The sequence below is a fragment of the Hemiscyllium ocellatum genome, chromosome 9 (assembly GCF_020745735.1).
Source record: "Hemiscyllium ocellatum isolate sHemOce1 chromosome 9, sHemOce1.pat.X.cur, whole genome shotgun sequence".
In the NCBI taxonomy this organism is placed as follows: domain Eukaryota; kingdom Metazoa; phylum Chordata; class Chondrichthyes; order Orectolobiformes; family Hemiscylliidae; genus Hemiscyllium; species Hemiscyllium ocellatum.
Window position 1 is genome coordinate 95,846,356 of NC_083409.1, and position 26,813 is coordinate 95,873,168.

Genomic DNA, 26,813 nt, shown 5'->3' on the forward strand with positions numbered 1-26,813 from the left:
TGGAATTGGTCATTGCAAGGCACAAAATGGGACACAAAGTTACATACCACTTAATTAGCCCGAGCCTGAATATTGTCTAAACCTTGCGGGATTCGGACATGAATGGCTTCAGTATCTGAGGAATTGCGAGTGATGCTGAACGTTGTGCAATCATCACCAGTTCTGTCCTTATGATGCAGCAGCTCAAAATGTTTGAATACTGAACATAACCCTGAGGAGCTGGGGTTCATATCTCTGGCCAGGGGTTTCAGTAATAACATCACTGAAAAGTTTAATTCGAAAATGTCTACCCTATGGAACTCATGAGGCAATGGACTGGAACTAAAATGTATGTGCCATATATGACTCCAACAAGTAGAGGATTTTCTCTTTGCCTGCAATTTTGCCAGGTCCCCTTAATGCCACATCCAGTGAAATGCTGCTGTGATATCTCATAAGTCACTCACTCACTTATCTCTGGAATTCTATATATGTTTGGACCATACTGAAGCAATCCTTGTTCAAATGCAGCAAGATCTAGATAATATTCAGCCTTGAGTTGACAAGTGACAAGCACCATTCACACCACACAAATGACAGGCAGTGAACATCTCCAATAAGAGACAATTTAACCACTGACCCTTAACATTCACTGGTTTTACCATCACTGAATTCCCCAGTACGAACATCCTGGGAGTTGCCATCGACCACAAACTAAATTGAACCTGCCACATAAACAAAGTGACTACATGAGAAAGTCAAAGGTTCGGAATACTGCAGCGAATAATTCACTTCCTGACTTCCCAAAGCTTGTCCACCATTCACAGGGCACGTCAGGAGTGTGATAGAATTCTCCCCACTTGCAGCTCCTACAACACTCAAGAACACTCAACAATCCAGCACAAAGCATCCTGGTTGATTTGCACGATATCCACAAATATCCACTCCCTCCAACCCTTGCACGCAGTAGCAGCAGTGTGTACCATCTACGAGATGCATTGAAGAAATTCACCAAAGACCCTTAGACAGCTCTTTATAAACCCGGGACCACTTCCACCTCGAAGGACAAGGGCAGCAGATACATGGGAAGACCACCAACTACAAGTTCCCCTCCAAGCCACTCACTATCCTGACTTGGAAATATATTGACAGTCCATCACTGGAATTGGGTCAAAATTCTGGAATTCCCTCCCTAAGGGCACTGTGCATATATCTACATTCGTGGACCACAGTACTTCAAGAAGGCAGGTTACCACCACCGTCTCAAGTGCAACTAAGGATAAGCAATAAACGCTAGCCAGCTAGTGATGTCCATGTCCCACGAGTGAATAAAAAAAGCCATATTATAATTATTTCAAGATCCAAGATCCCCTGGCAGAACCCAAACTGAACATCAGTGAGCAAGTTATTTTTGAGTAGGTATCACTGTTAATGGCACCTTCCGTAGCTTTACTAATGATTTAGAGTAGACCAATGGGATAGTAAGTGGCCAGGTTGGATTTGACCTACTTTTGTGGACAATTTTCTTCATTCCTGGGTAGGTGCCAGTGTTGTAGCTGCAGCAGAGCACCTTCGTTAGGGGTGCGGCTTGTTCTAGAAAATCGTCTTCAGTATTACAAACAGAATATTGACAGGCTCATAGCTTTGTAGTCTCCAGGGTCTTCAGCCATTTCTTGACATTGTGTTGAATGAATTGATGTGGCTGATGACTGGTGTTTGTAATGATTGGGATCTCAGGAGGAGTCCAAAATGAATTATTACTTGACACTTCTGACTGAAGATGGTTACAAATGCTTGGGCTCACTGTCGTGCAGAAGTGTTGGGCTCCCCATTCTTGAGAATGCGAATGTTAGGGAACGCTTCTCCTCCTGTTAGTTGTTAAATTGTCCACTCTTATTCACGAATGGACGTGGAAGAATGCAGTGCTTTGACCTGAGCTGTTGCTTCTGGGTATCATTTATCTCTGACTGTCGTACTCTACTTCCTGTGGTTAGTATACATGCAATCCTGTGTTGTAGCTTCATCAGGTTGGCACCTCACTTTTGCAGAGACCTGGTACTGCTCCTGGCATGCCCTCCTGTAAATGTCCATTGAACTAGTTTGATCACCTGACTGATGGTGACAGAGTTGGTGATATACTGAGCCATGAGTATACACATTGCGTGTTGAAAGCTCATAAAACTGCAGCAATAACTTTGAATCTCTGACTATGGACAGGAACTCAATTTCAAGGTCCTGGTGTCAGGGGCCATTGTTGCAATGGGAACCATCCAAGTTAAGTCCAATTTTGTCTTGCCCAAAGTTTTTAACCTATTTTTCTAATCCACCTGTTCAGAGATGTGATTACACACTCTGGAACAGGTAGGACTTCACTCGGTGCCTCACGGTCCAGGGATAGAGACACTACCAAATCACCATGCAAGAGGCCTCCCCGAAGTCTAGTGATCAGTCACGGTTACCGAGTAGCAGAAAGGAGTCTGAACTCTGGCCAATTTTCCTGTCTGTCTGTCTGTATGACCCAAAGGCCCATAAGAAAGTAGTAACTGCTGCTTTAACTCAGATAGTTGAACCCGACCCAGATTGGCAATTGACCATGGGATTTTCCTGGCCTGCATGACTCACCAGTTCACTTGGCAATGCTCCCACAATAGCAAGCCTTCAGGAAGCAGGAATGTCCATTAAAGAGAGTGGGTAATCATGCTGAATTGATGGGCTGATTAGCCTTGAACTCTGCTTCATCATTTGATGATCCCGAACAATATTACCTGTATATCATTGGTTTGTATTGTCAGTTCAGTGTTCCTTACTTTTTTTTCAAAATGTTCTCATTCATTAAAAAGTTGTAAAAGCAGCATTTGGGAGCGATTTCAGCGTGCCTTTTTCTTTCTAAGACAAAATACAAAAGGCAATGGGGAATAATGTTCCTTGACAATGCAGATCCAGTTGATATTGTGTAATGGAGTCATAGAGTCATAGAGTTGTATAGCACAGAAACAGACCCTTCAGTCCAACTCGTCTGTGCTGACCAGATATCCCAACCCAATCTAGTCCCACCTACCAGCACCCGGCCCATATCCCTCCAAACCCTTCCTATTCATATACCCAGCCAGATGTATTTTAAATATTGCAATTGTACTAGCGTCCACCACTTCCTCTGGCAGTCCATTCCATACATGCACCAACTTCACTTGAAAAAGTTGCCCCTTAGTTCTCTTTTATATTCTTTCCCCTCTCACCCTAAACCTATACCCTCTCGTCCTGGACTCCCCCACCCCAGAGAAAAGACTTTGTCTATATACCCTATCTATGCCCTTCATGATTTTATAAACCTCTATACGGTCACCCCTCAGCTTCCGACGCTCCAGGGGAAACAGCCCCAGTGTATTCAACCTCTCCCTATAGCTCAAATCCTCCAACCCTGGCAACATCCTTGCAATTCTTTTCTGAACCCTTTCAGGTTTTACAACATCCTTCCGAAAGGGCACAGGAGGACATTCAGTCTGTTAAATGCATGCCAGCGCTCTGTAAAGCAATACAGTCTGTGCCATTTACTCCCTCCTGCTTTCCCCACAGGTCTTTTTCAGTTAATTAGATTTTATATGTTCATTTCATTATGGTGCCTTTCAAAAAGGGTGTGGATAGAGGAAGGTGAGGGGAATGGCACTTCTAAAGCCTTCCTGTGGCTTCCAAGAGGCCAATCTTTATTGCTTTTATCAAACCAGGCAGGGACCTAATTGCTCGTGGAATAGTGCGGCCCGGTTTAAGCAAGTTCACTGACAAGCTAATGGGTTTATAGTGATTGCTGGTCAGACGCTCAGCTCTGACTGGGTTCCTCAGTGCCCACACTGGGGTGTGGCTGGGAATTCAACAGTAGTTCAGACGTCAGAGCCCTGCCTCTTGGAAGTTTGCTCTCTGCACCGGCAGCAGCAGCAACTTTGGATCTGTGATTCTGGAGAGGGAGGGAAGGAGAGAGATGGACGGATGGCGAGGGAGCTTTAGGAAAAAAGGAAACAGAACTCCATAAGTAATTCTTCAGTGCTTTGATGTGTAATCTGGCAGAGAGCCTCAGGCTCATCTTGCTGTGCAGACACAGCTTTAGTTGTGTGAAAAACACTGGAATCAGTGTGCGGAATTCCATTGAGAAAAAAAGCTGTCATCATTTATTGGAGGTAGGTCAGTATTGGCTCTCAAGTTAGCTGCTGTTGAAAGCTCCTGTTAACTTTATGTCCCACAATGTCTTTGCCACTGAAGAACCCATCTGTTTTCTCTTTTGATAGTTAATTGTATAGTTAATTTAAAGCACGTTGTGCAGGCGCTGTGAGCTGTTGAGAGATGGTAGCTTAAAAGTTGCTACTTTAAAGCACAAATATTTTCATTTTGACTGCTGCTTTTGGTATAGTGCTCCATAATTGCTCTATTTCAGCACATACGTTGATGTGACCATTATTTAATCATTTAATTTATAAGAGCATTGAAACATTTTAAAATCGTGTCCGGTATTTTTGTTCCCACATTATCATTCAAGTAAAAGATAAAAGTGATTGTCAGTGACTTAATGTGAGGCACCCTCTGGTGATAATTGTCACCCACATCCTTTATCCTGGTGAAGGTCATAGTTCATGTTAATGTCCTGCATCCATGGCCTTGTGAATGCGGCTGGCTAAATGATTGTCTCATGTTCAAAGGGCCAGGATTTGATTTTCTGTCAGTGCAAACTGCTTAACCTTTTTATAAAACGCTCTTGTGTGCCCGGTGTCTCACTTTTAATGTCAGTGCGACACTGCCCTGGACAGTAGTGCTGGGAACCTCTCGGACACATAGTTGAGGGGATCCCTGGACTGAAGTCGACTGTGCTGCCCCATTGATGAAGATTAATTCTCTTTAAGCTTTTCACTTCGTGTTTTCTTTCAGGGGCTGGGGAAGCAGACCTGATGTCTGATGGATTGTTGCCAGGAGACTGGGTGATATTTAAAACATTGTCGAATACACACTGTAACCTGCAGAAACCTTCTGGAAGTGGTTGATTTGAGAAATAAAAGCATTTGTTGGAAGGCTCAGACTTTGGGAGAGGTTTTTCTCCGGTTAAGCCAGCAGCAGCGTAGGTTGCAGTGTGACACTATAGAAAACATTGTTCCACTCAACATTGTTCAGCGCAGAATGAATTGCCTTTTTGTAACAGTTCTTTGTGTGGGTTGAAGTGCTCTAGAGTCTGAAGTTTGTCTTGAGCTTATAAAATGGTGGCAATTTGTCTCCCACTTTCGATGAAGCTTAACTGTGATTCACTTTATAGCTCTGGAGGAGCTTTGGTCTATTTCCCATCTGTAATGATAAAAATCTGTTCTAGAACTTTAAATAGCAGCCAGAAAAAAAATCAAGTGTGAACCTCTTCCTAATGTTGATCAGGGTAGCAAGCGAGATGCAAATGTGGTGTGACTGAATGTTGTAAGCTGCTTCTCTAAATATAAGCTCATGATCTGTGGCTAATTGTTTTAAAGCTTGGAAAGACGCAGGTGATTAGTTAATGTATCCAAAAGACAGATTCCAGAAATGCAGTTTAGTTCTCAATGTGAAGTGGACCCAAAATGATTCTGTTTTGATTTTTAATTTCTCAAAAGGATAGAAGCTGCTTTCTTGATGGTTAAGGTCAGAGTATGTATGACCTGCTCCCTGCTGTCACAACCTTTCCATTATCTGAGAATCAGAATCACAAATCCTTGAAGCACAGCCTCTGGAATGAAGCAGGATGTAATGGTGTCAACTCTGGGGAAGTTGCAATGTAGCAACATTCTAACCAATACATGCAAGGCTCCTTATGCAGTCAACAAAGCAATGAGTTCAAATTTGCTAAAGTAACAGAGAGACTTTGGGGTTCAGGTACGTAATTCTTGGAAATTTGTGTCACATGTAGACAGAGTGGTTAAGCAGGCATTCCTATTTATGAACTTATCCAAAAGTATTTTAAACATTGTAACTGTACCAGCATTCACCATTTTCTCTGGCAGTTCATGTTGAGGTTGTACAGGACATTGGTGAGGCTTCTTCTGGAGTACTGGGTGCGGTAATGGTCGCTCTGCTCTAGGACAGAGATTATTAAATTAGAGAGGGTCCAGAAAAGATTTACAGAATGTTGCTGGGAGTGGAGGGGATTAGAGCTACAAAGATAGGCTGCGACCTTTTGCAATGAGCGTGGGAGGTTGAGGGGTAACCTTATTGAGGTTTATAAAATCATGAGAGGCATAGGTAAGGTGAATAGTAAGGGTCTTTTACCCGGTGTGGAGAAGTTCAAAATGAGGGGGCATATATTTTAAGGTGAGAGGAGGAAGTTTTAAAAAGTACACGAGAGGCAATTTTTTTACACAGAGAGTGGTTCGTGTGTGGAATGAACTGCTAGAGAAAATGGTGAATGCTGGTGCAGTTACGATGTTTGAAATACATTTGGATAAGTTCATAAATAGGAAAGATTTGGAGGGATATGGGATGGGGGTAAGTTGATAAAGTGTGACGCTGGCAAAAGCACAGCAGGTCAAGCAGCATCTGAGGAGCAAGAAAGTCAATGTTTCGGACATAACCCTTCTTCAGTCCTCACTTTCTTCTTCTTGGAGGGGTATGGGCCAAATGCAGGCAAGTGGGACTAGTTTAGTTTGGGAACGTGGTCGGCATGGACTAGAGTTATAGAGATGTACAGCATGGAAACAGACCCTTTGGTCCAACCCGTCCATGCCAACTAGTATCCCAACCCAATCTAGTCCCACCTGCCAGCATCTGGCCCATATACCTCCAAACCCTTCTTATTCCTATACTCATCCAGATGTGTTTTAAGTGTTGCAATTGTACCAGCCTCCACCACTTCCTCTGGCAGTTCATTCCATACACGTAGCACCCTCTGCATGAAGAAGTTGCCCCTTAGGTCTCTTTTATATCTTTTCCCCCTCACTCGAATTCTATGCCCTCTAGTTCTGGACTCCAGGGAAAAGACTTTGTCTATTTATCCATGCCCCTCATAATTTTATAAACCTCTAAAAGGTCACCCCTCAGCATCCGAAACTTCATGGAAAACAGCCCCAGCCTATTCGATCTCTCCCTGTAGCTCAAATCCTCCAACCCTGGCAACACCCTTGTCAATCTTTTCTGAACCCTTTCAATTTTCACAACATCTTTCCAATAGGAAGGAGATTAGAATTGCATGCAATGTTTTAACAGTAGCCTAACCAATTTCCTGTACAGCTGCAACATGACCTCCCAACTCCGGTACTCAATACTCTGACCAATAAAGGGAAGCATACTAAACGCCTTCTTCACTATCCTATCTAACAAGGAGCTATGAATCTGCACTCCCAAGGTCTCTTTGTTCAGCAACACTCCCTAGGACCTTACCATTAAATGCATAAGTCCTGATCAGATTTGCTTTCCCAAAATGCAGCACCTCACATTTATCTGAATTAAACTCCATCTACCACTCCTCAGCCCATTAGCCCATCTGATCAAGATCCCGTTGTAATCTGAGGTAACCTTCTTCGCAGTCCACTACACCTCCAATTTTGATGTCATCAGCAAACTTACTAACTATATCTTTTATGCTCACATCCAAATCATTTACATAAATGACAAAAAGTTCTGTATCCAAATGGCTAGTTCTCCCTGTATTCCGTGAGATCTAACCTTGCTAACCAGTCTCCCATGGGGAACCTTGTCAAATGCCTTATTGAAGTCCATATAGATCATGTCTACTGCTCTGTCCTCATCAATCCTCTTTATTACTTCTTCAAAAAACTCAATCAAGTTTGTGAGACATGATTTCCCATGCACAAAGCTATGTTGACTATCCCTAATCAGTCCTTGCCTTTCCAAATACATGTACCTTCTGTCCCTCAGGATTCCCTCCAACAACTTGCCCACCACCGACACCAAGTTGGACCAAAGGCTCTGTTCACATGCTCTATGACTTTATGATTACTTTGGGTGTGCCCGCCCACTATCTGAGGGACTACCAAGCCTTGCAATCCAATAAGGTTTCACTCTGGCCTGCGCTTGAGTTGCCAGCACTATTGAACTCTGCGCTGAATGATCTCTCCTCCAGAAGAACTGTTGGGCTGGGGGTCAAATGAACACTTAAAAATTGAAATGGATAATAAATTTTTTGTCAGGCAGAAAAATGGAGTTAAAAAGTAAATGTTCTAATTGAAGGCAAATATACTCAAGGGTTGAATAGTCTACTTCTGTCTCTACATCCACTTGTGTAGCAGAAGGAAAGTTAGCAGTGCATCTCATTCCAGATTACTAAGGCAAGTGATTTATTATCAACAACAATCTGCTCAGGACTCCAGTAGCTTCCCGACCATCGAAATAATGAAACTAAAGTCATAGAGTTCTTACACCCACAGTAAATGCTGAAAACTAGGAGATTTGTTGTGCCAGGTTTAACTGTGCTGCTTTCACAGTTGATCAGCCCACTGGTAGAAAACCTGAAAAAGAATCATTTAGTACAGTTGCCAGGAATATTAACACAGCGTTCATATTCTCAAAGCTCTTGCATAAATATTTGTTGCTGGTGGGTGAAGATTAAATGATGATGGAGGAAAACAGTCAGCTGAGAACAGTGACTGCTGTACTGTTATCTTTTATTTCTTAATCCATGGGATGTGGGTGTTGTTGGAAAGTCCGGCCTTCTTGTCCATTGTTAATTGCCCCTTGAGAAGAAGATGGTGGCCTGTCTTCTTGAACAGCTGCTGTTGTGGGTAACATTGAAAGTGTTATGAGGAAGTGGGTTCCAATTAGAAGCTCAGTGACTGTGTGGGTATGGCCAACCACATTCACCATGTATTAATTGCCTTGGAATTTGCAGCACCATCTATGCACACCTTGTCTGTCGCAGTGAGAACCCCCTGAATGGAGGGGTCATTGTTCTATTCCCCCAACTATATTCTCCACCACTGGTCACCCAACATATCCCAGACTCTCCCATCACTGGTCACCCAACATATCCCAGACTCTCCCATCACTGGTCACCCAACATATCCCAGGCGCTCCCATCACTGGTCACCCAACATATCCCAGACTCTCCCATCACTGGTCACCCAACATATCCCAGGCGCTCCCATCACTGGTCACCCAACATATCCCAGGCTGTCCCACTATTGGTCACCCAGCATCTGGCCCATCACTTTTCCAAACCAACATGAAAGCAAATGGACTGTTTGGCTGGCAACCTGGTTTCGGTTGGCTGGGGTTGATGTTATGTTTGAGAAGCCCTGAAGTGCCTTGTGTCTTGGAAGTGTGAGTGAAGGAGAGAATGGATATGTAGCAGAAGAAGATCAATGCGGAATAGTGTGAGGTGATGCATTTTGGTCAGAAGAATATGGACAGACAATATAAGATATAGGGATTGTAAAGACGGTGCAGGAGCAGAGTGACCTGCGTGTATATATGGTTATTCATTGAAAGTGTTAGGATAGTTGGAGAATGCGGTTAATAAAGCATACAAAGTCCTGAACTTTATTAATAGAAGCGTAGAGTACGTGAGGTGATGCCAAGCCTTTCAGAAATTGTCATTTGTAGAGTGAGCTGTTAATCATTTCTGTTAGCTGTCGCTAATGGACTCTAATTGGCATGAAGTCTTAATGGTTTCTTTTGTGTAATGATTAACTGCTGCCTGATTTGTTAATAGTGTCTGCTTGTCTTTCTAAATGCAGAGCTGAAGATGATGGCTGCAGGAAACTATGCAAGTTTACCTCGTAAGATCCAAACCAGCCGTAAGAGCTCGCTCCAGTCATCGATGGACATGCTCAATATCAAAGGCAGTCTCACTGGTCAGCTTTCTGGCTCACTCCAGGGTATTTCCATTCATGGCACACTGCCGAGAAAAAAAAATGGGACGGTGTCTGTGATACCCGATGGCACGTACAGTCCCATAGGAAACCAGCCACAGCCTTTGCCAACTCAATTGCACAAAACATCATTGTTTTATGAGATAATTGAAGAGCACCCATTACAAGAGGTCACAGAATTCCATTCCGGGTGAGTGGTTTTGTCATTTTCTTAGTCACTACACAAGGGGTGGGTTGAGGATGTCAGAGTGTGGCTGAGAAAGGTGCCAATCGGCATTTCTGACTGAAGAAGCCTGTAAACATTTAATCCTGACCTCACATGCTATAATCCACCAACCCTGAGATGCCTGTGGAGCCTAGTTCATTAACGCGATATATGAACAGTGGTTTTGCCAATCTGTGCATCAACTGTTCATGATTAGGTTAGCCATGAGAGTGTGTGCATTTCTTATCAGGGCAGAGACTATTAAACACCAAGCTGAGGTTCTTCAAGAATTTAAAACCTAGCTGGTCAAAGAAAGAAAATAATCACTAGTCTTTCTGCCCTTGGTATTGGGCTGCAGCGAACTGCATTCCTTGAAGGAATAAGATGGGCACAACTGACTTGGCTTTTGAAACACATATGTGATGGGAAGAAGGGTCTCTCAGTTTAACACAATCTCTGGCACCTTCAGTACTTGGCAAGATGGCTAAAGATAGGGTCTATCCCAGTGAAATCTAATCTGAGTCCCTCTGCTCTGATCCTGCCGTCTCTGTCTCTTTTGGGAGAGGCTGAATAGGCTGGGGCTGTTTTCCCTGGAGCGTTGGAAGCTGAGGGGTGACCTTAAAGAGGTTTAAAAAATCATGAGGGGCATGGATAGGATAAATATTCAAAGTCTCTTCCCTGGGATGAGGGAGTTCAGAACGAGAAGGCATAGGTTTAGGGTGAGAGAGGAAAGATATAAAAGAGACCTAAGGGGCAACGTTTTCACACAGAGGGTGGTACGTTTATGGAATGAGGGAGTGGTGGAGGCTGGTACAATTGCAACATTTAAGAGGCATTTGGATGGGTATATGAATAGGAAGGGTTTGGAGGGATATGGGCCGGGTGCTGGCAGGTGGGACTAGATTGTGTTGGGATATCTGGTCAGCATGGACGAGTTGGACCATCCATGACTATGACTGTATGAACTGTTCTTAACTACTTATCCTGAATTCCCAGCTTACAATGACAGAAATTTATTTTAATAAAATGAGAAAGACACAGGATCAATTTGCTTGTTTCTCAGTCACGCATCATTATGGTTTGTAGATATTATCCATCCTAGAGATGTCATTACACACCTCTGGAGCAAGTGAGACATGACCTTGGGGCTCCTGGCTCAGAGATAGTGACACTATCACTGCACCACAAGAGCCCTCTGACTGCGTTTTGTATTCCATGGTAAATGTTAATGAAGATTTCTCAACTGTATAATTCAACCATGTTTGACTGGCAGGCATTAAATAGTCTTGTGGAGGGATTGGAGCTAATTGCAATCAAGAGTATGACCTCTTGATAAAATCATTAGGGACACTTCTTCTATATAACTTTTCCCCAGTGGAGTCCAGTCAGTATAAACACTGACCCAAGAAAGTGTGAAATATTGAAAATGAAAGGATCATCAAATTCAGATGAATAGGAGGATGAGTTTTCTTATTCACTTGTGGGATGTAGGCATCATTGGCTGGTCCAGCATTTATTGTCCATAAAAAGTTACCCTTGAGAAGGTGGAGGTGAGATGCCTTTGTGAACCGCTGCAGTCCACCTGCTGTAGGTTGACCCACAATGCCCTTCGGGAGGGAATTCCAGGATTTTGATTCAGTGACCATGATGTAAAAGGTGACATTTTTCCAAGTCAGGTTGGTGACTGGCTTGGAGGGGAACTTGCCGGTGATGAAGTTCACATGCACCTGCTGTTCTTGGCCTTCTCGGTGGAAGTGTCTGGGGATCTTTGGTGAATTTCTGCAGTGCATCTTGTAATTAGTACACAGTGAGTGGCAGTGATAGGAGGAGTGGATGTGGTACCAATCAAGCAGACTGCTTTGACCTGTATGGTGTCAAGCATATTGAGTGTTGTTGGAGCTGTATCCATCCAGCAAGTGGGGAGTATTCCATTTCACTCCTGATTTGTGCCCTGTAGATGTTGGACAAGCTCTGAGGAGTCATGAAGTGTATTACTCACTGGGATATTCCTAGCCTCTGACTTGCACTTGTGTTTATGTGGTGAGGCCAGTTTATTTTCTGGTCAATGGTAACCCTCAGGATGTTGATAGTAGGGGATTCTGTAATGATAATGTTATTGAATGTCAAGTGTCTGTCGTTAGATTGTCTCTTATTGGATATTGTCATTGTGTGGCACAGATGTTACTTTCTATTTGTCAGCCCAAACTTGGATACTATCCAGATCTTGCTGTATTTGAATATGGACTGCTTTGATATCTGAAGAGTCGTAATGGTGCTAAACATTGTGCAACTCTCGGCAAACATCTCCACTTCTGACATTATGGTGGAGGGAAGGTAATTGATGAAGCAGCTGAAGGTGGTTGGGCCAAAGACATTACCCTGAGGCATTCCTGCAGAGCTGTCCTGGAGCTGAGATTATTCTTACAACCACATTGTAAGAATGAGTATTGACATGGGGAGAGGACAGGAGTGAACTTTCTTGTAACACCTTCCTTCACTTCCAGTGGTATTTGAATGTCCCAGCCACACTTAGTGTCTGAACCTCCACATAAAGGGCATTGAGGTGTGAACTATTGGAAGGCATGTGTCTGGTACTTGCAAAGATATGTCCCAAACCAGGTGCCACCTTCAGGAGAGAAACATATGTAAGAGATAACAAAAGTAACTTTTGCTTCCATTTATTTTCCTTTACCTCGTCTCCCTACTTGTCTTAAGCTTCAAACTGTGAGGCTTCAATATGAGTAGACTGTGCGCTTACCTTTGTTGCAGTTTATCAGAAACTGAACCTTGGTTAACATGGAATAGCTTGTTTAGAGGTGTTTATACATATTATTGCCCCTGGCAGGTTCTTGCAGGTTTGCTTGTCAGACTGAAAACATACATTGTGCAATAATCTGTTTGGAAAATCCTGTCTCCAATGTTTATATGCAAAGAACAGTTAAGAACTGCATGATAAAGACCAATAAAAAAACACATAGTCAAGGCTGACATGTTAGCTGTCCCGTTCTGTGATTCATTTATTCTTTCCATTCCCAGTTTCTATTGCTCTCCTTCCAGCCATCTCAACTTCTGATGCTCTCACCCGTTGTGCATCCTTCCCTCTTCCTGTCTCTCTGGTAGGCCACTTCTTATTGATATTCCTAAACATGAATCAATTTTACAACACAAAAACTGGGGGCTCTTCCTCAGATTTTTTTCAAAGACTACTTATTGACTTTCAGTGGCTCCTTTCTCATCATTACTGAAATATCTCCGCAAGGGCTGGTATCTTATCTCCGAGTCTCCCTTTATTTACAAATGACTGTAGTACTGCCCCTTCAGAATCAGCTCATGGTATCAGTATCTCTGACATTCCTCTTTTTATCTGTCAGCTTGGGCTCTCTGATTGGACCATATTACAGCCCCAATTAGGGAACTCATATTCTATAAGGTCTAGCTGGCTGACATCATTACTATGCTGAAAATGTGTTGCTGGTTAAAGCACAGCAGGTCAGGCAGCATCCAAGGAACAGGAAATTCGGCGTTTCGGGCCGGAGCCCTTCATCCTGATGAAGGGCTCTGGCCCGAAACGTCGAATTTCCTGTTCCTTGGATGCTGCCTGACCTGCTATGCTTTAACCAGCAACACATTTTCAGCTCTGATCTCCAGCATCTGCAGATCTCACTTCTTACTCTGACATCATTACTATCACTACAGTAGCCACCTAGTAGTGATGCCTTCTATATTTGTGTTGACACATACAGTAGACTTTCACAGAAGCAGAATTAGAAGAATTATTCAATGTACTCAATTTAGCTTAAAGCCAAAACATACAAGAAAAACATGAACTTCCTAGATGCAGCAATATTTAAGTTGGCACAGGTCAACAAGTATGAGTCAGCAATTTTTCATTTTCAAAATAACCAAGACATTTCTACAAACAAATAGGCATTACATTAATTACACCTTCCAGGGACTGATGCAATCACAGTTAATGTGTTTCTAACGTATGTACACAAAGCTAGAAGATTGTAACCCAAGGAAGTTACTATCCTTTTTTTAAGTACATCTCAGATCTCAATCTCAAATTAAATTTAAAAATTGGGACAGCATTCATTTAAATTGAAACATCCACTACCATTTTTATCTAAATAATAACCCCTGAAAATATGCAGCCTTAAACTAGAGATTCCTCTTTCATTTGCAAGGATTTAATTATCTCAGTAATTTCACATTTGTTCTGTCTCATGCAAATCAATCTCTCTCCTTTGCAGCCCCTGTTTCTCTCCCTCTCTCTCATCCCTTTGTCACCTCCACTTTTCCCCAACCACCCACAGTCTCTTCCTCTCTGCTGGTCTCCTTCCACCTCCTCTCTGTCCCATTCCCTTTGCAGCGTCCCTCTCTTTCAGCCTACCATACAGCCTCCCAATTTGCTCTCCCTTATCTTTTTCCCCTCCTTGACCATGTGTAACCAGACCCAACTCCTCCTTCACACTCCTTCAGTCCTGGTATCTCTGGCAAAAGGATTTCTGCGTAAGGTCATCCTATGCCTGGACAACCCCTGTTTTTCAGATCTCCCCAACCCAGACAGGAACATCTTCAGCAGACCCTGAGACACCTGCCAAAAGGCCTTCCTGGGGATTTCTTTCTTACTTACCCTGATTGCTGCGATCACAGTCGAAGAGTGTAGTGTTGGAAAAACACAGCCAGTCAGGCAGCATTTGAGGAGCAGGAGAGTCGACGTTTCAGGCATAACCTTTCATCAGGAATGAGGCCAATTTCTTTCCCAGGTTTGCTGCTGCTGGCTCATAGCAAAGCTCTCAGCAGCAAATGTGCGAGAGGACCCACTGCAACTGGTGTATTCTTGTATTTCACAGTGTGGCTTAATGTTACTGCCTCTAGACTGCATTCTTCACTTTTCAAATAAGAGGAAAATGATACATTTAAAAGGAAGCTCTATAAGTACACGAGGGAGCAAGAAATAAAAGAAGACGTTGGATGGGAGCAAGGTCGGGAGGGGTCTCATGTGGAGCATTAACACCAGCATTGTAGGATTGGGCCAAATGGCCTGTTTTTAACTGCAGATTCTATGTCACATTATGTTGGCTCACACACAGACACTGAGTGCAGACCTGAGGTGATTTCCCTGTTTATAGCCTCTAGCTGTTGTATAAATAACTGCACGTCCATGTCAGTGGCAGGGTGAAATAATCTAATGCTGAAATTCATCCATTTCATAAGTGCTATGCTTGTAATGAGTTGTGTAACACTGTTCCTGCTCGGAGGGAGCTTTCTTGTTTCCACAGTTGAATATTTTGGTCTGATCAGCAGCAGGTTTAGATGTTATCATGGATGAGGAATGTTACTGTGAGTAACAGAGAGAATTTTAGCTCCCCAGATAACCCACCATTATGATTGATAGATTAGCCTGCGGGGATAAGCAGAGAACTGCTTTTCAAAGTCTATCTCTGAAGTGTTCCACTTCTTTTTAACGGAATGGACTATCAGTTACCTGAATAATAGAAGCCTTCTCTGTACTTGAAATGATTGCAGCCTGATAACCAGATCACAGACCATGGCAACGTGGTACAGTGCTACTCATACAGTTAGACATATCTTCCTCTCCTGTCTTCCATGGCTTTAAGCTTTGAGTCTCGTTAGCTAATTGCACTGATCCAAGAAAGCCGAATGCTTCTTTGTCTCAGAGTGTGGGCAGTGGAGAATGATGTTCCATTGCTGGTGAAAGCTTTCCAGGCTAGTGTGTATCTCAGTGTTGGCTGTCACAGATGCTATCACAAGAGGTAGGTGCTACTATCATGTTCATGGATTTGACTGTTTTGTCCACGTCTGACAAAGTGGTCTCCATGCTTAACACAAAATCTTGATGTACATTGAGAGCACTTAGAAAACTACAGTATGATTGGCCAAACTCCACATGGTTTTACAAAAGGGACATTGTAGGAACAGGAGTAGGCTGTTCAAATCCTTGAGCCTCTTCCACTATTCAATGAGATCATGGCTGATCTGTGGCCTAAGTCCACGTATCTACCTTTGACCCATATTCCTGTCTCTTTATTGGCTACGTAGAACAGTCCATCTTCCGTAATTACACCGGCACCACTCCCCACCTCTTCCTCTGCTACATTGATGACTGCATTGGCGTTCCTCGTGCACCCGCGAGGAGGTTGAGCAATTCATCAACTTCACCAACACATTCCACCCTGACCTTAAATTTACCTGGACCACCTCTGATACCTCCCTCCCCTTCCTGGACCTCTCCATCTCCATGACCGACTTGACACCGACATTTTTTACAAACCCACCGACTCCCACAGTACCTGGATTACACCTCTTCCCACCCTACCTCTTGCGAAAATGCCATCCCATATTCCCAATTCCTCTGCCTCCGCCGTATCTGCTCCCAAGAGGACCAGTTCCACCACAGAACACATCAGATGGCCTCCTTCTTTAGAGACCGCAAGTTCCCTTCCCACGTGGTTAACATACCTCGTCCACATCCCGCACCTCCGCCCTCAGACCCCACCCCTCCAACCGTACAAGGACAGAACACCCCCCCGGTGCTCACCTTCCACCCTACCAACCTTTGCATATACCAAATCATCGCCGACATTTCCACCACCTCCAAACGGACCCCACCACCAGGGATATATTTCCCTCCCCACCCCTTTCTACCTTCCGCAAAGACCGTTCCCTCCGTCTACCGGGTCAGGTCCACGCCCCCTTACAACCCACCCTCCCATCCTGGCACCTTCCCCTGTCACCGCAGGAACCGTAAAACCTGTGCCCACACCTCCTCCCTCACCTCTATCCAAGGCCCTAAAGGAGCCTTCCACATCCATCAAAGTTTTACCTGTACATCCGCCAATATCATTTATTGTATCCGTTCCGCCCGATGCGGTCTCCGCTACATTGGGGAGACTGGACGCATCCTAGCAGAGCGCTTTAGGCAACATCTCTGAGACACCCGCACCAATCAACCACACCGCCCGGTGGCCCAACATTTCAACTCCCCCTCCCACTCTGCTGAGGACATGGAGGTCCTGGGACTCCTTCACTGCCGCTCCCTCACCATCCAACGACTGGAGAAAGAACACCTCATCTTCCGCCTCGGAACACTTCAACCCAGGGCATCAATGTGGACTTCAACCGTTTCCTCATTTCCCCTCCCCCTACCTCACCCCAGTTCCAAACTTCCAGCTCAGCACTGTCTCCATGACTTGTCCTACCTGCCTATCCTCTTTTCCACCTATCTATTCCACCCTCCTCCCTGACCTATCACCTTCATCCCCTCCCCCACTCACCTATTGTATGCTATGCTACTTTCTCCCCACCCCTACCCTCCTCTCATTTATCTCTCCACCCTTCAGGCTCTCTGCCTGTGTTCCTGATGAAGGGCTTTTGCCTGAAATGTCGATTTTATTGCCCCTCGGATGCTGTCTGAACTGCTGTGCTTTTCCAGCACCACTAATCCAGAATCTGGTTTCCAGCATCTGCAGTCATTGTTTTTACCATATTCCTCAATACCTTTGCTTAACAAAAATATGTCTATCTCAGATTTAAAATTAACAACTGATCCAGTATCTGCCGCCATTTGTGGAAGAGAATTCCAAGCATCTACCCCCCTTTGTCTGTAGAAATGCTTCCTAACCTCTCTCCTGGAAGGTCTGGCCATAATTGTTAGACTGTGCTCCTAGTCCTAGAACCCCCAACCAGTGGAAATAGTCTTTGCTTGTCTTTTTTTTGATAATTTCGTGAAGCCATTGATCATATCACCCTTTAACTTTCTAAATTCTGGAGAACACAGCCCTAATTTACATAATCGTTCCTCATAATGATGTCCAGGTATCATTGTTGTAAACCTATATTGCACTCACCTCCAGGTCCAACGTCTGGAGGTGTGGTACTGACATCTGCTCACAGTATTCCAAGTGGGGTCTAACTAGGATTTTGTAAAACTGCAGCATAACGTCTGCAATCTTGAACTCCAGTCCTTTTGATATAAAGGCCAGTTTCCTATTTGTTTTTTTGTTTATCTTCTGCACCTGTTCATGACCCTTTTAAAGATTTATGGACCTGAACCCCCATGTCATTTTGGACCTCAACCAAATTTATGGGGGTGGCATGGTGGCTCAGTGGTTAGCACTGCTGCCTCACAGCACCAGAGTTCCAGGTTCGATTCCAACCTCAGGTGACTGTTTGTGTGGAGTTTGCATTTTCTCCCCATGCCTGCTTGATTTTCTCCGGGTGCTCCGGTTTCCTCCCACAGTCCAAAGAATTGGCCATGCTAAATTGCCCATAGTGTTAGGTGCATTAGTCAGAGAGAAATGGGTCTAGGTGGGTCACTGTGTGGAGGGTCGATGTGGACTTGTTGGGCCGATGGGCCTGTTTCCACACTGTAAAGAATCTAATCTTATCTTCATACCATCTAGAAATGATCCCAATCTATCTTTTTCCAGTCCTAAATGGATAACCTCTTTCTTGCTTTCATTGAACTCCATCTGCCATAGTTTTGCCCAATCACTTAGTCTGTCAATGTCTCTTTGTAACTTTATGCTACCATCTACACTGACTCCTAACTTCATGTCATCAGTAAATACCGATATGTGGCTTTCCATGCCATTATCCAAATTACTCATAAATAACATGAATAATTGAGGCCTTAACACAGATCCTTGTGGGTCACAAGGGTCACATCCTGCCAATTTGAGTATCTATCTGTTAACCCTACTTTCTGTCTTCTGCCACTCAACCAATTTCCAACCATGTCAGTAATTTGCCCTCAGTTCTATAAGCTTCTGTCTTAGTTAATAGTCTCTCACGTGGGAAGACTATTGACTATCAAATGCCTTCTGGAAGTCCATTTAAACGATATTCACAGATATTCCCCTGTCCACTACCTTCAAAACATTCAATGAGGTTTGCCAGGCATGATCTACTTGTCATGAATCCAAAAACAGAAATTGTTGGAAAAACTCAACAGGTCTGGCAGCATCTGTGGAGAGAAATCTGAGTTAATGTTTCAGATCCAGTGACCCATTACTGTTCTGAAACAAGACTTTTGAAGGAGCTTGATGGAGTAGACGCTGAGAAGTTGTTTCCACAGGTTTAAACACAGGTTGTTGGGATAGTGTTGGGTTAAAAGGATAATTGTTGAGGACTGAGATGAGCAAAGATCTCTTCACTCAAAAGCTTGTGATTCTTTAGAAATTTCTGCCCTAGGGGATTGTGGATGCTCCATTGTTGGGATATTCAAGGTGAAGCAAGACAGGGATTTGGCCTCTCAGGCCATCATAGAATATTGGGAACATCTTGGAAAGTGGAGCCGAAATCCAAGGATGAGCCATGATCGGATAGAATGGTGGGGCAGATTCGATGGTCTGAAGGTCTTATCCAGTTCCTATTTCTTCTATAACATGTTTTTGGGCCCTTTCAAATTTCTAGGCCACTGAAACCATCAGTAAGTATAAAACAGAAGACCATTCCTTTGATGTGAAAAGGCAAAGAACCTGGCAAAACTCCAGCATACTTCAATCTCTGGAACCCAGTTAGAAAGGCAACAGGGTGGATCGTACAGTGACAGGGAATATTGGCTCTAAATAGCTCTTAAAGCATTGACCTGATGCCTAGTCGCTGGCTGAGGGGCCTGGTATCAGATTTGGGTTTGTTTTTCCGATGGCAATAGTAAGAAGACTTGCAATTTTAAGTAGTTTCATAAGTGAGATAGAAACAGTGCTGCAGCAGTAGAGGCAGCAGTGTCAATCCCCAGTATCAGAAAGGTTCAGTCACTGTTGCTGATGGGAAGAATTGAGGTGGAATCAGACCTCTGTTCAGTCTGCTCAGTGAATAACATCAGTGACCTAGGAGTATATCAGCCACACGTACTGCATGGAAAGACCAACCAGGCACACAAAGGACAGATAGAAGCATGAAAGAGAAAGACTAGTGAAAGGCAGGGATTTCCATGGGCTTTGCACAATTACGTATTTCTCAAATATTACACAAAAGAAGCTCTCAATTCTTTCATAAATCTGTGTCCCAGACACTGTGGCCCAACATCACTGCTGACAGTATAGAATCCCTACAGAGTTAAATAGGCCGTTTCGCCCAACATGTCCACACTGACTCTTTGACTTGTCGACCCCAACTCATCCCGCTACCCTATCCCTGCATTTCTCATGGCTGACCCACCTAACCTACAAATCCTTGGACACTGTGGGCAGATTAGCATGGCCAATCCACCTAACCTGCACAACTTTGAACTGCAAGAGGAAACCGATGAGACACAGGGAGAATGTGCAAACGCCATACAAACATTCACACAAGGCTGGAATCGAACCCAGGTCCCTGATGCTGTGAGGCAGCAGTGCTGACCACTGAGGTACTGTGCCTTATCAGCAGTAGGTTTAACACTTATTTTTATGATGCTGTACTTGCCATCATTCCCACACAGCTGGTCATTCTGAACAAATTACACATACACCAAAATAGTAATGACAATAATACGCTGAATTTGAATAGCTTTCTTCCCCTTTTAATATGATAAAATGCCCCAAGACACTTCCTGCAAAAGCATATTGACACTGAGCCAAGGGGCTGGTGTTACAGAAGAACCATTAGGAGAGATGAATTAAAGCTTAGTCAAAGAGAGAGGCTTTAAGGAGCATTTTTCAGGATGAGAGGAAGGTTAAGAAATTGAATTCCAGGATTTAGAACTGAAAGCACAGCCACCAGTGGGGGAGCGTGCAGTTAAGTTTATGCAACACCTGAATTCGCGAAACAGAGATCGCCAAAGATTGTAAAGCTGGATGAGGTCACAGAGGTGGGACAGGATGGACCAAGGAGGAATTTGAACACAAGGATGAAACTTTTAAAATTAGGTTGATGGACTGGGAAGCCAGTATAGATCAGCAGGCAAGGGTGATAAGTGAATTGGACTAGCAGAAAGGAGGTGTGTCATTAGAAGTCGCAAATTAATGGCATAGGACAATTTATGAGCTGGTTTCTTATTTTGGAATAGTGGTAACTCTGAGGTCATTGATACCTGATCTTCTAAAGCCTTGTGATAAGAAGGGAACACTTTAGAATCATTATGATGATCGTCAAACAGGAAACATGAATAATCTAATCTTTGAGTTTGTAAATGTTGCATGAATATAACTGCTTCATCATTGGCCACAAAACCAATTTACAATAAAACACAACATTCATCCTCTGAGTAAGCATTTTACAAATGACTTGCTGGTATCATCTTATCTACAATCCCTTAAATGACTTAAATTTTATCCCTCTTTGATGTATTTCTCTCATTTTACCACAAAGAATTCTCTTGTGGGGAATGTTTACACCAAGTCTCATGGTCCCAACCCCACATGAGTATTTCTTGTCATGTTCAAATGCCTTATAAGGCTGGGTTGATAGTGGTTTTGCTGATGCTTTCCCAGAAGTGCAGTGTAATGTTACTGATGTCAGCCAACTACCACTGATCTCAAAGACCCAGCAGTAATTCATCTTTCTCCTCAATCATAATATTAATCAACGCTCATCTTTCAGTATACTATAGTTGCACAGAAATAAAACATCCATAAACAATCATATAGACTTAGTTTGGGTCTGGGTTTAAGGTAATAAGTTATTTTTTTCATGGAGTGGAAGTAAGGCTCAGGTTTTGGAATTAGGCACCTTGGGCTGTTTCATTACATTTAAGGTGCTTTATAAATATAGGTGTTTTTTACAGACTAAAGACTGGGGTATAATGCTGCACACTTCTATCTAGCCACCACGAAACATGTCCTACCCTCTTTCCTGCCATTCACGCTTTCCTTTTGATTGATAAGCAATACATTCTTATCTGTTCTCATCAATGATGAAATAACGCCACCATTCACAGTGTATAAGAGACATTACCCCATGTGATTGGTTCATACTTAGATTTATTTAGCTTACTTACAGTGTGGAAACAGGCCATTCATAATGTCATGTTGACTTGGTGACTGAGAGTAAGTGGAGATATGTCTTGAAACTGGCTGGTTTCCCATGATTAGTAGAGTCATAGAGTCAACAGAAACAGAGCCTTCAATCCAACCAATCCATGCTGACCAGAATCCCAAACTCAATGAGTTCCCTTTGCCTGCACTTGGCCCATATCCCTCCAAACATTGCTTATTCATAAACATATCCAAGTGTCTCTTAACTTTCTTAACCATACGCACATCCACCGTTTCTTGTAGAAGTTCATTCCACACACAAAGCACTCTCTGTGTAAAAGATAACTCCTCTTGTCTTTTTAAATCTTTCTCCTCTCATCTTAATATGCCTCCTACTCTTGAAATCCCCAACCCTAGGGAAAAGACACCTGCTATTCACCTTTTGTAGACCCCTAATGATTTTCTATACCTCAATCAGATCAACCCTTAATCTCCTATGCTCCAGTGAAAAAAGTCCCAGCCTATCCACCCTAGGTCTCTAACTCAAACCCTCCATTCTAAGCAACGTCCTGGTAAATCTCTTAGCGTATACATAAGTTTCAAGTGATTATCACTTGCAGCATAAAAATATTCTGCTCCCTTTTGTGGAATCACATCTAAGGTTGAGCATTGTATTGCAAGCATGGGTTGTTTAGATGTGGTCAGTACCTTGCTATTACAGGCATCCAGAGGGACATGGTCCACAAGTCTTTGGGGCATATGATCTACATGCTTAATATCAGATCTGCAATTGGACAACATCTAACCTGGATAACCTGGAGCTGAAAGTCATTGCTCCCCAAAGAGCACTCCTGTTACACTTATTCCTGTTGATCTTTAGTTCATTCAAGATCGTTCACCAATGGCACCTTATTTCCTCTCTGCCACAATCTGGAAAAAGGCCACTTGGCCCATCAAATCCACGCCAGCCATCCAGCATCTGTCTATTCTAATCCCACTTGCCAGCGCTTGGCCCAGAGCCTTGCATGCTTTGGCAATTCAGATGTGAAAGGGAAATCATGATTAATCAATGATTGTTATGTGTTCTGTGGGTAAAAGGGAGCCTATAGATGTATTGTACTTAGATTTTCAGAAGGTTTTGACAAAATGCCATGTAAAAAGTTATTACCCAAATGGTACAGGATGTCATATATTAAAATGGATAGTAGGCTGACTGGCCAAAATCAGACAGCATGCCTAAATAGATCATTTTTCTAATTGGCAGGATTTGATGAGTGGAGTCCTGCATTAATGCCTCAGCTTTTTAGGATTTATATCAATGACTTGGTGAGAGAGTGAAGACATGGTGGCTTAATTTGCAGAAATGACACAAAGATTCATTCAGACCTGTGTTGTGATGAGGACACAAGGACGTTGCAGGGAGATATTGTTACATTGAGTAAATCGGCAAAAATCTGTCACACGGAGAGAAATGAAGTTGTTTGGTTTGGCAGGAGCAATGAAAAAGCAGAGTATTACTCAACTGGAGAATGACTGAAAGATTCTGAGGTGCAGAGGGATCCACGTTTTTATAAAATTATCATTCAGGGAATGTTGCTTTGTGGGTTGGACCAACGTTTATTGCTCATTTCTAGTTGCCTTTCAGAAGGTGGCTGTGAGTTGCTTTTCTTGAAGGGACATATGCTGAAGGGACTTTTAAGATGGACATTCCAGCGTTTTTGACCTTATGACATGTAAGGAACAATGATATAAGATTTTAGAATGTAGGAGCAGAATTAGGCCAAACCGCCCAGCAAGATTGCTGGGCCATTCAGTGAGATCATGGCTAATCTGATAACCTTCACATCCACTTGCCTGCCTTACCCCCTGCAATATCCCTCGATTCTCTTCCTCATTAAAAATCTGTCTCTCTCAGCTTTAAATATATTTAACACCCTAGTCAGCCCTCTGTGGTAAAGACTTCCACAGATTCACAACTCTCTGTGAGAAAAAATTCCGCCTCATCTTTGTCTTAAATGTACGACTCATTTATATATATTTTACATTTCCTAATCAGGTTGGTGAGTGGCTTGAAGCAAACCTTACAGATCATGTATCTGCTACTGTCGTCCTTCTAGATGGGAGTGGTTTTGGGTTTGGAAGGTATTGGTGAAAAAAGCTTGCTGAATTTCTGCAGTGCATCTTGTAGATGGTACACATTGGTGCTCCTGAGTATCGGTGCTGCAGGGAGTAGATGTAAGTGGGATTTTGTGCCAGCTAAGGGGACTGCTTTTGACTGTATGGGGTCAATATTTTTGAGTGTTGGTGGACCTGCATTCAATCAGGCAAATGGGGAGTATTCCATCACACTTCCTGCCTTGTGCATTGTAGATGGTGGATGTGCTTTGGCAAGTCAGGAAATGAATTAGCCCCTGGAAGATTCCTACCTTCTCTTGTAGCCACTGACTTTATAAGACTAATCCTGTTGAGTTTCTGGTCAGTGGAAGCTGTTAGGGCATGAGTCACAAAATAGCGACAGTGCAGTTACAGAAAATCATTAAGCAAGTCAATGGAATGCAATCCTTTATTACAAGAGGAATTGAGCATCAAAGTAATGATGTTATGCTTCAGTTATACAGGGCATAGGTGAGACCACATCTCAAATACTTTGTGCAATTTTGCTCTCTTCACTTAAGGAGGAATGTAAATGAGTTGCAGGAGGGTCAGTATAGGTTTACTAGATTGATATCAGGAACGAGGAGTTTGTGCGATCAGGAAAAGTCAGACAAACTTGGCTTGTTTCCATTGGAGTCCAAGGTGACTTAATTGAAGTGTATTATATCTTGAAATATCTTGATTTGGTGGATTTGGGAAGGATGTTTCCTCTTGTGGCACATCCAATCCTAGAGGACACAGTTCAAAAATGAATATTTGCCATTTAGGAGCGAGATGAGAAGAATTTTATTTTGTCTATTGAGGGTTATGCAACTTTGGAACTCTGTCTCAGAAGGCTTTGCAAGTGGGGTCATTGAATAAGTTAAAGACAGATATGGATTATTTCTCATTAGGCAGTATAATAAAATGCTTTCAGAAGGAGATGCGAATATGATATTTGAAATACAAACAGATTTTATTGAATGGTGGAGCTTGCTTGAGGAGCGAGATCGCCAATTTCTCCTAATTTGTGTATGTTCATGGAGCAACACCTCCCCTTACCCATCCCCATAGTCCCTATATACCCAGGCTAACTCACGGAACCTATCTCCCATTCCCTTACACCAGCATTACACTAGCTCAGTCCCACACTCTCTATCACCTCAAGCCAATTCATGCCACTTACTCACACCTCACAGCACTCTATGCTTCCATTCCAACACATGTCAACTTATTCCCCTAAATACAACAGGACAGTACCATGGAGGTGACAGTCCACTAGCACTCGAGATTTGAGGAGGATCATTGAGAGACATTTTGGAAGACTTTGTCAGAAAGGGCCCATGTAGTCAAGGGTGAACTTTGCCTATTTTGCCATATATTCTATCAACAGTTATTCCAGAAATTCCCTAGGAACCTAAGGGATCTTCATTGAGCACCATACAGGAGGTGGCAGGAGAAAGGGAGTGTTTAGTCATGAGCTTCTTGCTAAGGAGTCCCTTCTGGGAGGGGAACGTGAGGCTCGGCAGACCAGCATCAGCTGATGCAGGAGCATGACGTGAATTCTACCTCCAAGTTCTGAGAATATAGAGCAGTCCTCCTCCCCTGGATGCCTTCTGCCTGACTTTCCTTCACCGTGTCTGAGAATCAGTGCATGCTCTCTCTTGGTCACAGAGCTTGTGCTAAAGTCTGTGACTGTGTGCATCAGTCAGCACACTGCACACACACTTCTGCAAAAACTGGTTCTAGTCAGTGGTGGAGGAGTAGACTTTTAAATGTCTGTTTTAGAACCTCTTGACAAATTACCTCCTATAAATTGGTAATTATATGCTAAAAATCAGTTTTGAAACACGCATGTCTTATTAACACAAGACTCATACGATACCTGTTTTTGCCGGCTTCAAATCCCACCATGGCAGCTGATGGAATTTAAGTACAGTGGTAATATCCCTACCCTGAAGCCAGAAGGCCTGGGTTCAAGTGGTACTTGCTCCAGAGATATGATGTTGAGCAGGGGAGGCAATGGCCTACTGGTATTATCGCTGACTGTTAAACCAGAGACCCAGATAATGTTCAGGAGACCAGGTTCGAATCCTGCTCTGGCAGATAGACATAGGGATGTACAGCATGGAAACAGACCCTTCAGTCCAACCAATCCATGCTGACCAGATATCCCAACCCAATCTATTCCCACCTGCCAGCACCCGGCCCATATCCCTCCAAACCTTCCTATTCATATACCCGTCTAAATGCTGCAATTGTACCGGCCTCCACCACTTCCTCTGGCAGTTCATTCTATATATATACCATACTCTGTGTGAACAAGTTGCCCCTTAGATCTCTTTTATATCTTTCCCCTCTCACCCTAAACCTATGCCCTCTAGTTCTGGACTCCCTGACCCCAGGGAAAAGACTTTGTCTATTTGTCCTATCCATGCCCCTCATAATTTTGTAAACCTCTATAAGGTCACCTCTCAGCCTCTGACGCTCCAGGGAAAACAGCACCAGCCTGTTCAGCCTCTCCATGTAGCTCAGATCCTCCAACCCTGGCAACATCCTTGTAAATCTTTTCTGAATCCTTTCAAGTTTCACGACATCCTTTTGATAGGAGGGAGACCAGAATTGCACGCAATATTCCAACAATGGCCTAACCAGTGTCCTGTACAGCTGCAACATGACCTCCCAACTCCTGTACTCAATACTCTGACCAATAAAGGAAAGTATACCAAACGCCGCCTTCACTATCCT

The 26,813-nt window shown here is 43.4% G+C and overlaps 1 protein-coding gene across 2 annotated transcripts in view; it reads left to right on the plus strand.

The window, feature by feature from the left end:
* The window catches only part of bcar3 (BCAR3 adaptor protein, NSP family member), a 178,659-nt gene that overhangs the window by 74,234 nt on the left and 77,612 nt on the right, over window positions 1-26,813 (plus strand). Inside the window, exons 1-2 of one of the 2 annotated variants that reach the window (XM_060830584.1) lie at window positions 3,932-4,148; window positions 9,669-9,993. In XM_060830584.1, coding sequence (XP_060686567.1) covers window positions 9,677-9,993 — 317 coding nt within the window. In that variant the 5' untranslated portion in view covers window positions 3,932-4,148; window positions 9,669-9,676. Of the gene's footprint in view, window positions 1-3,931; window positions 4,149-9,668; window positions 9,994-26,813 lie in introns of those variants that run through there. The other variant, XM_060830583.1, reaches the window with a different exon arrangement.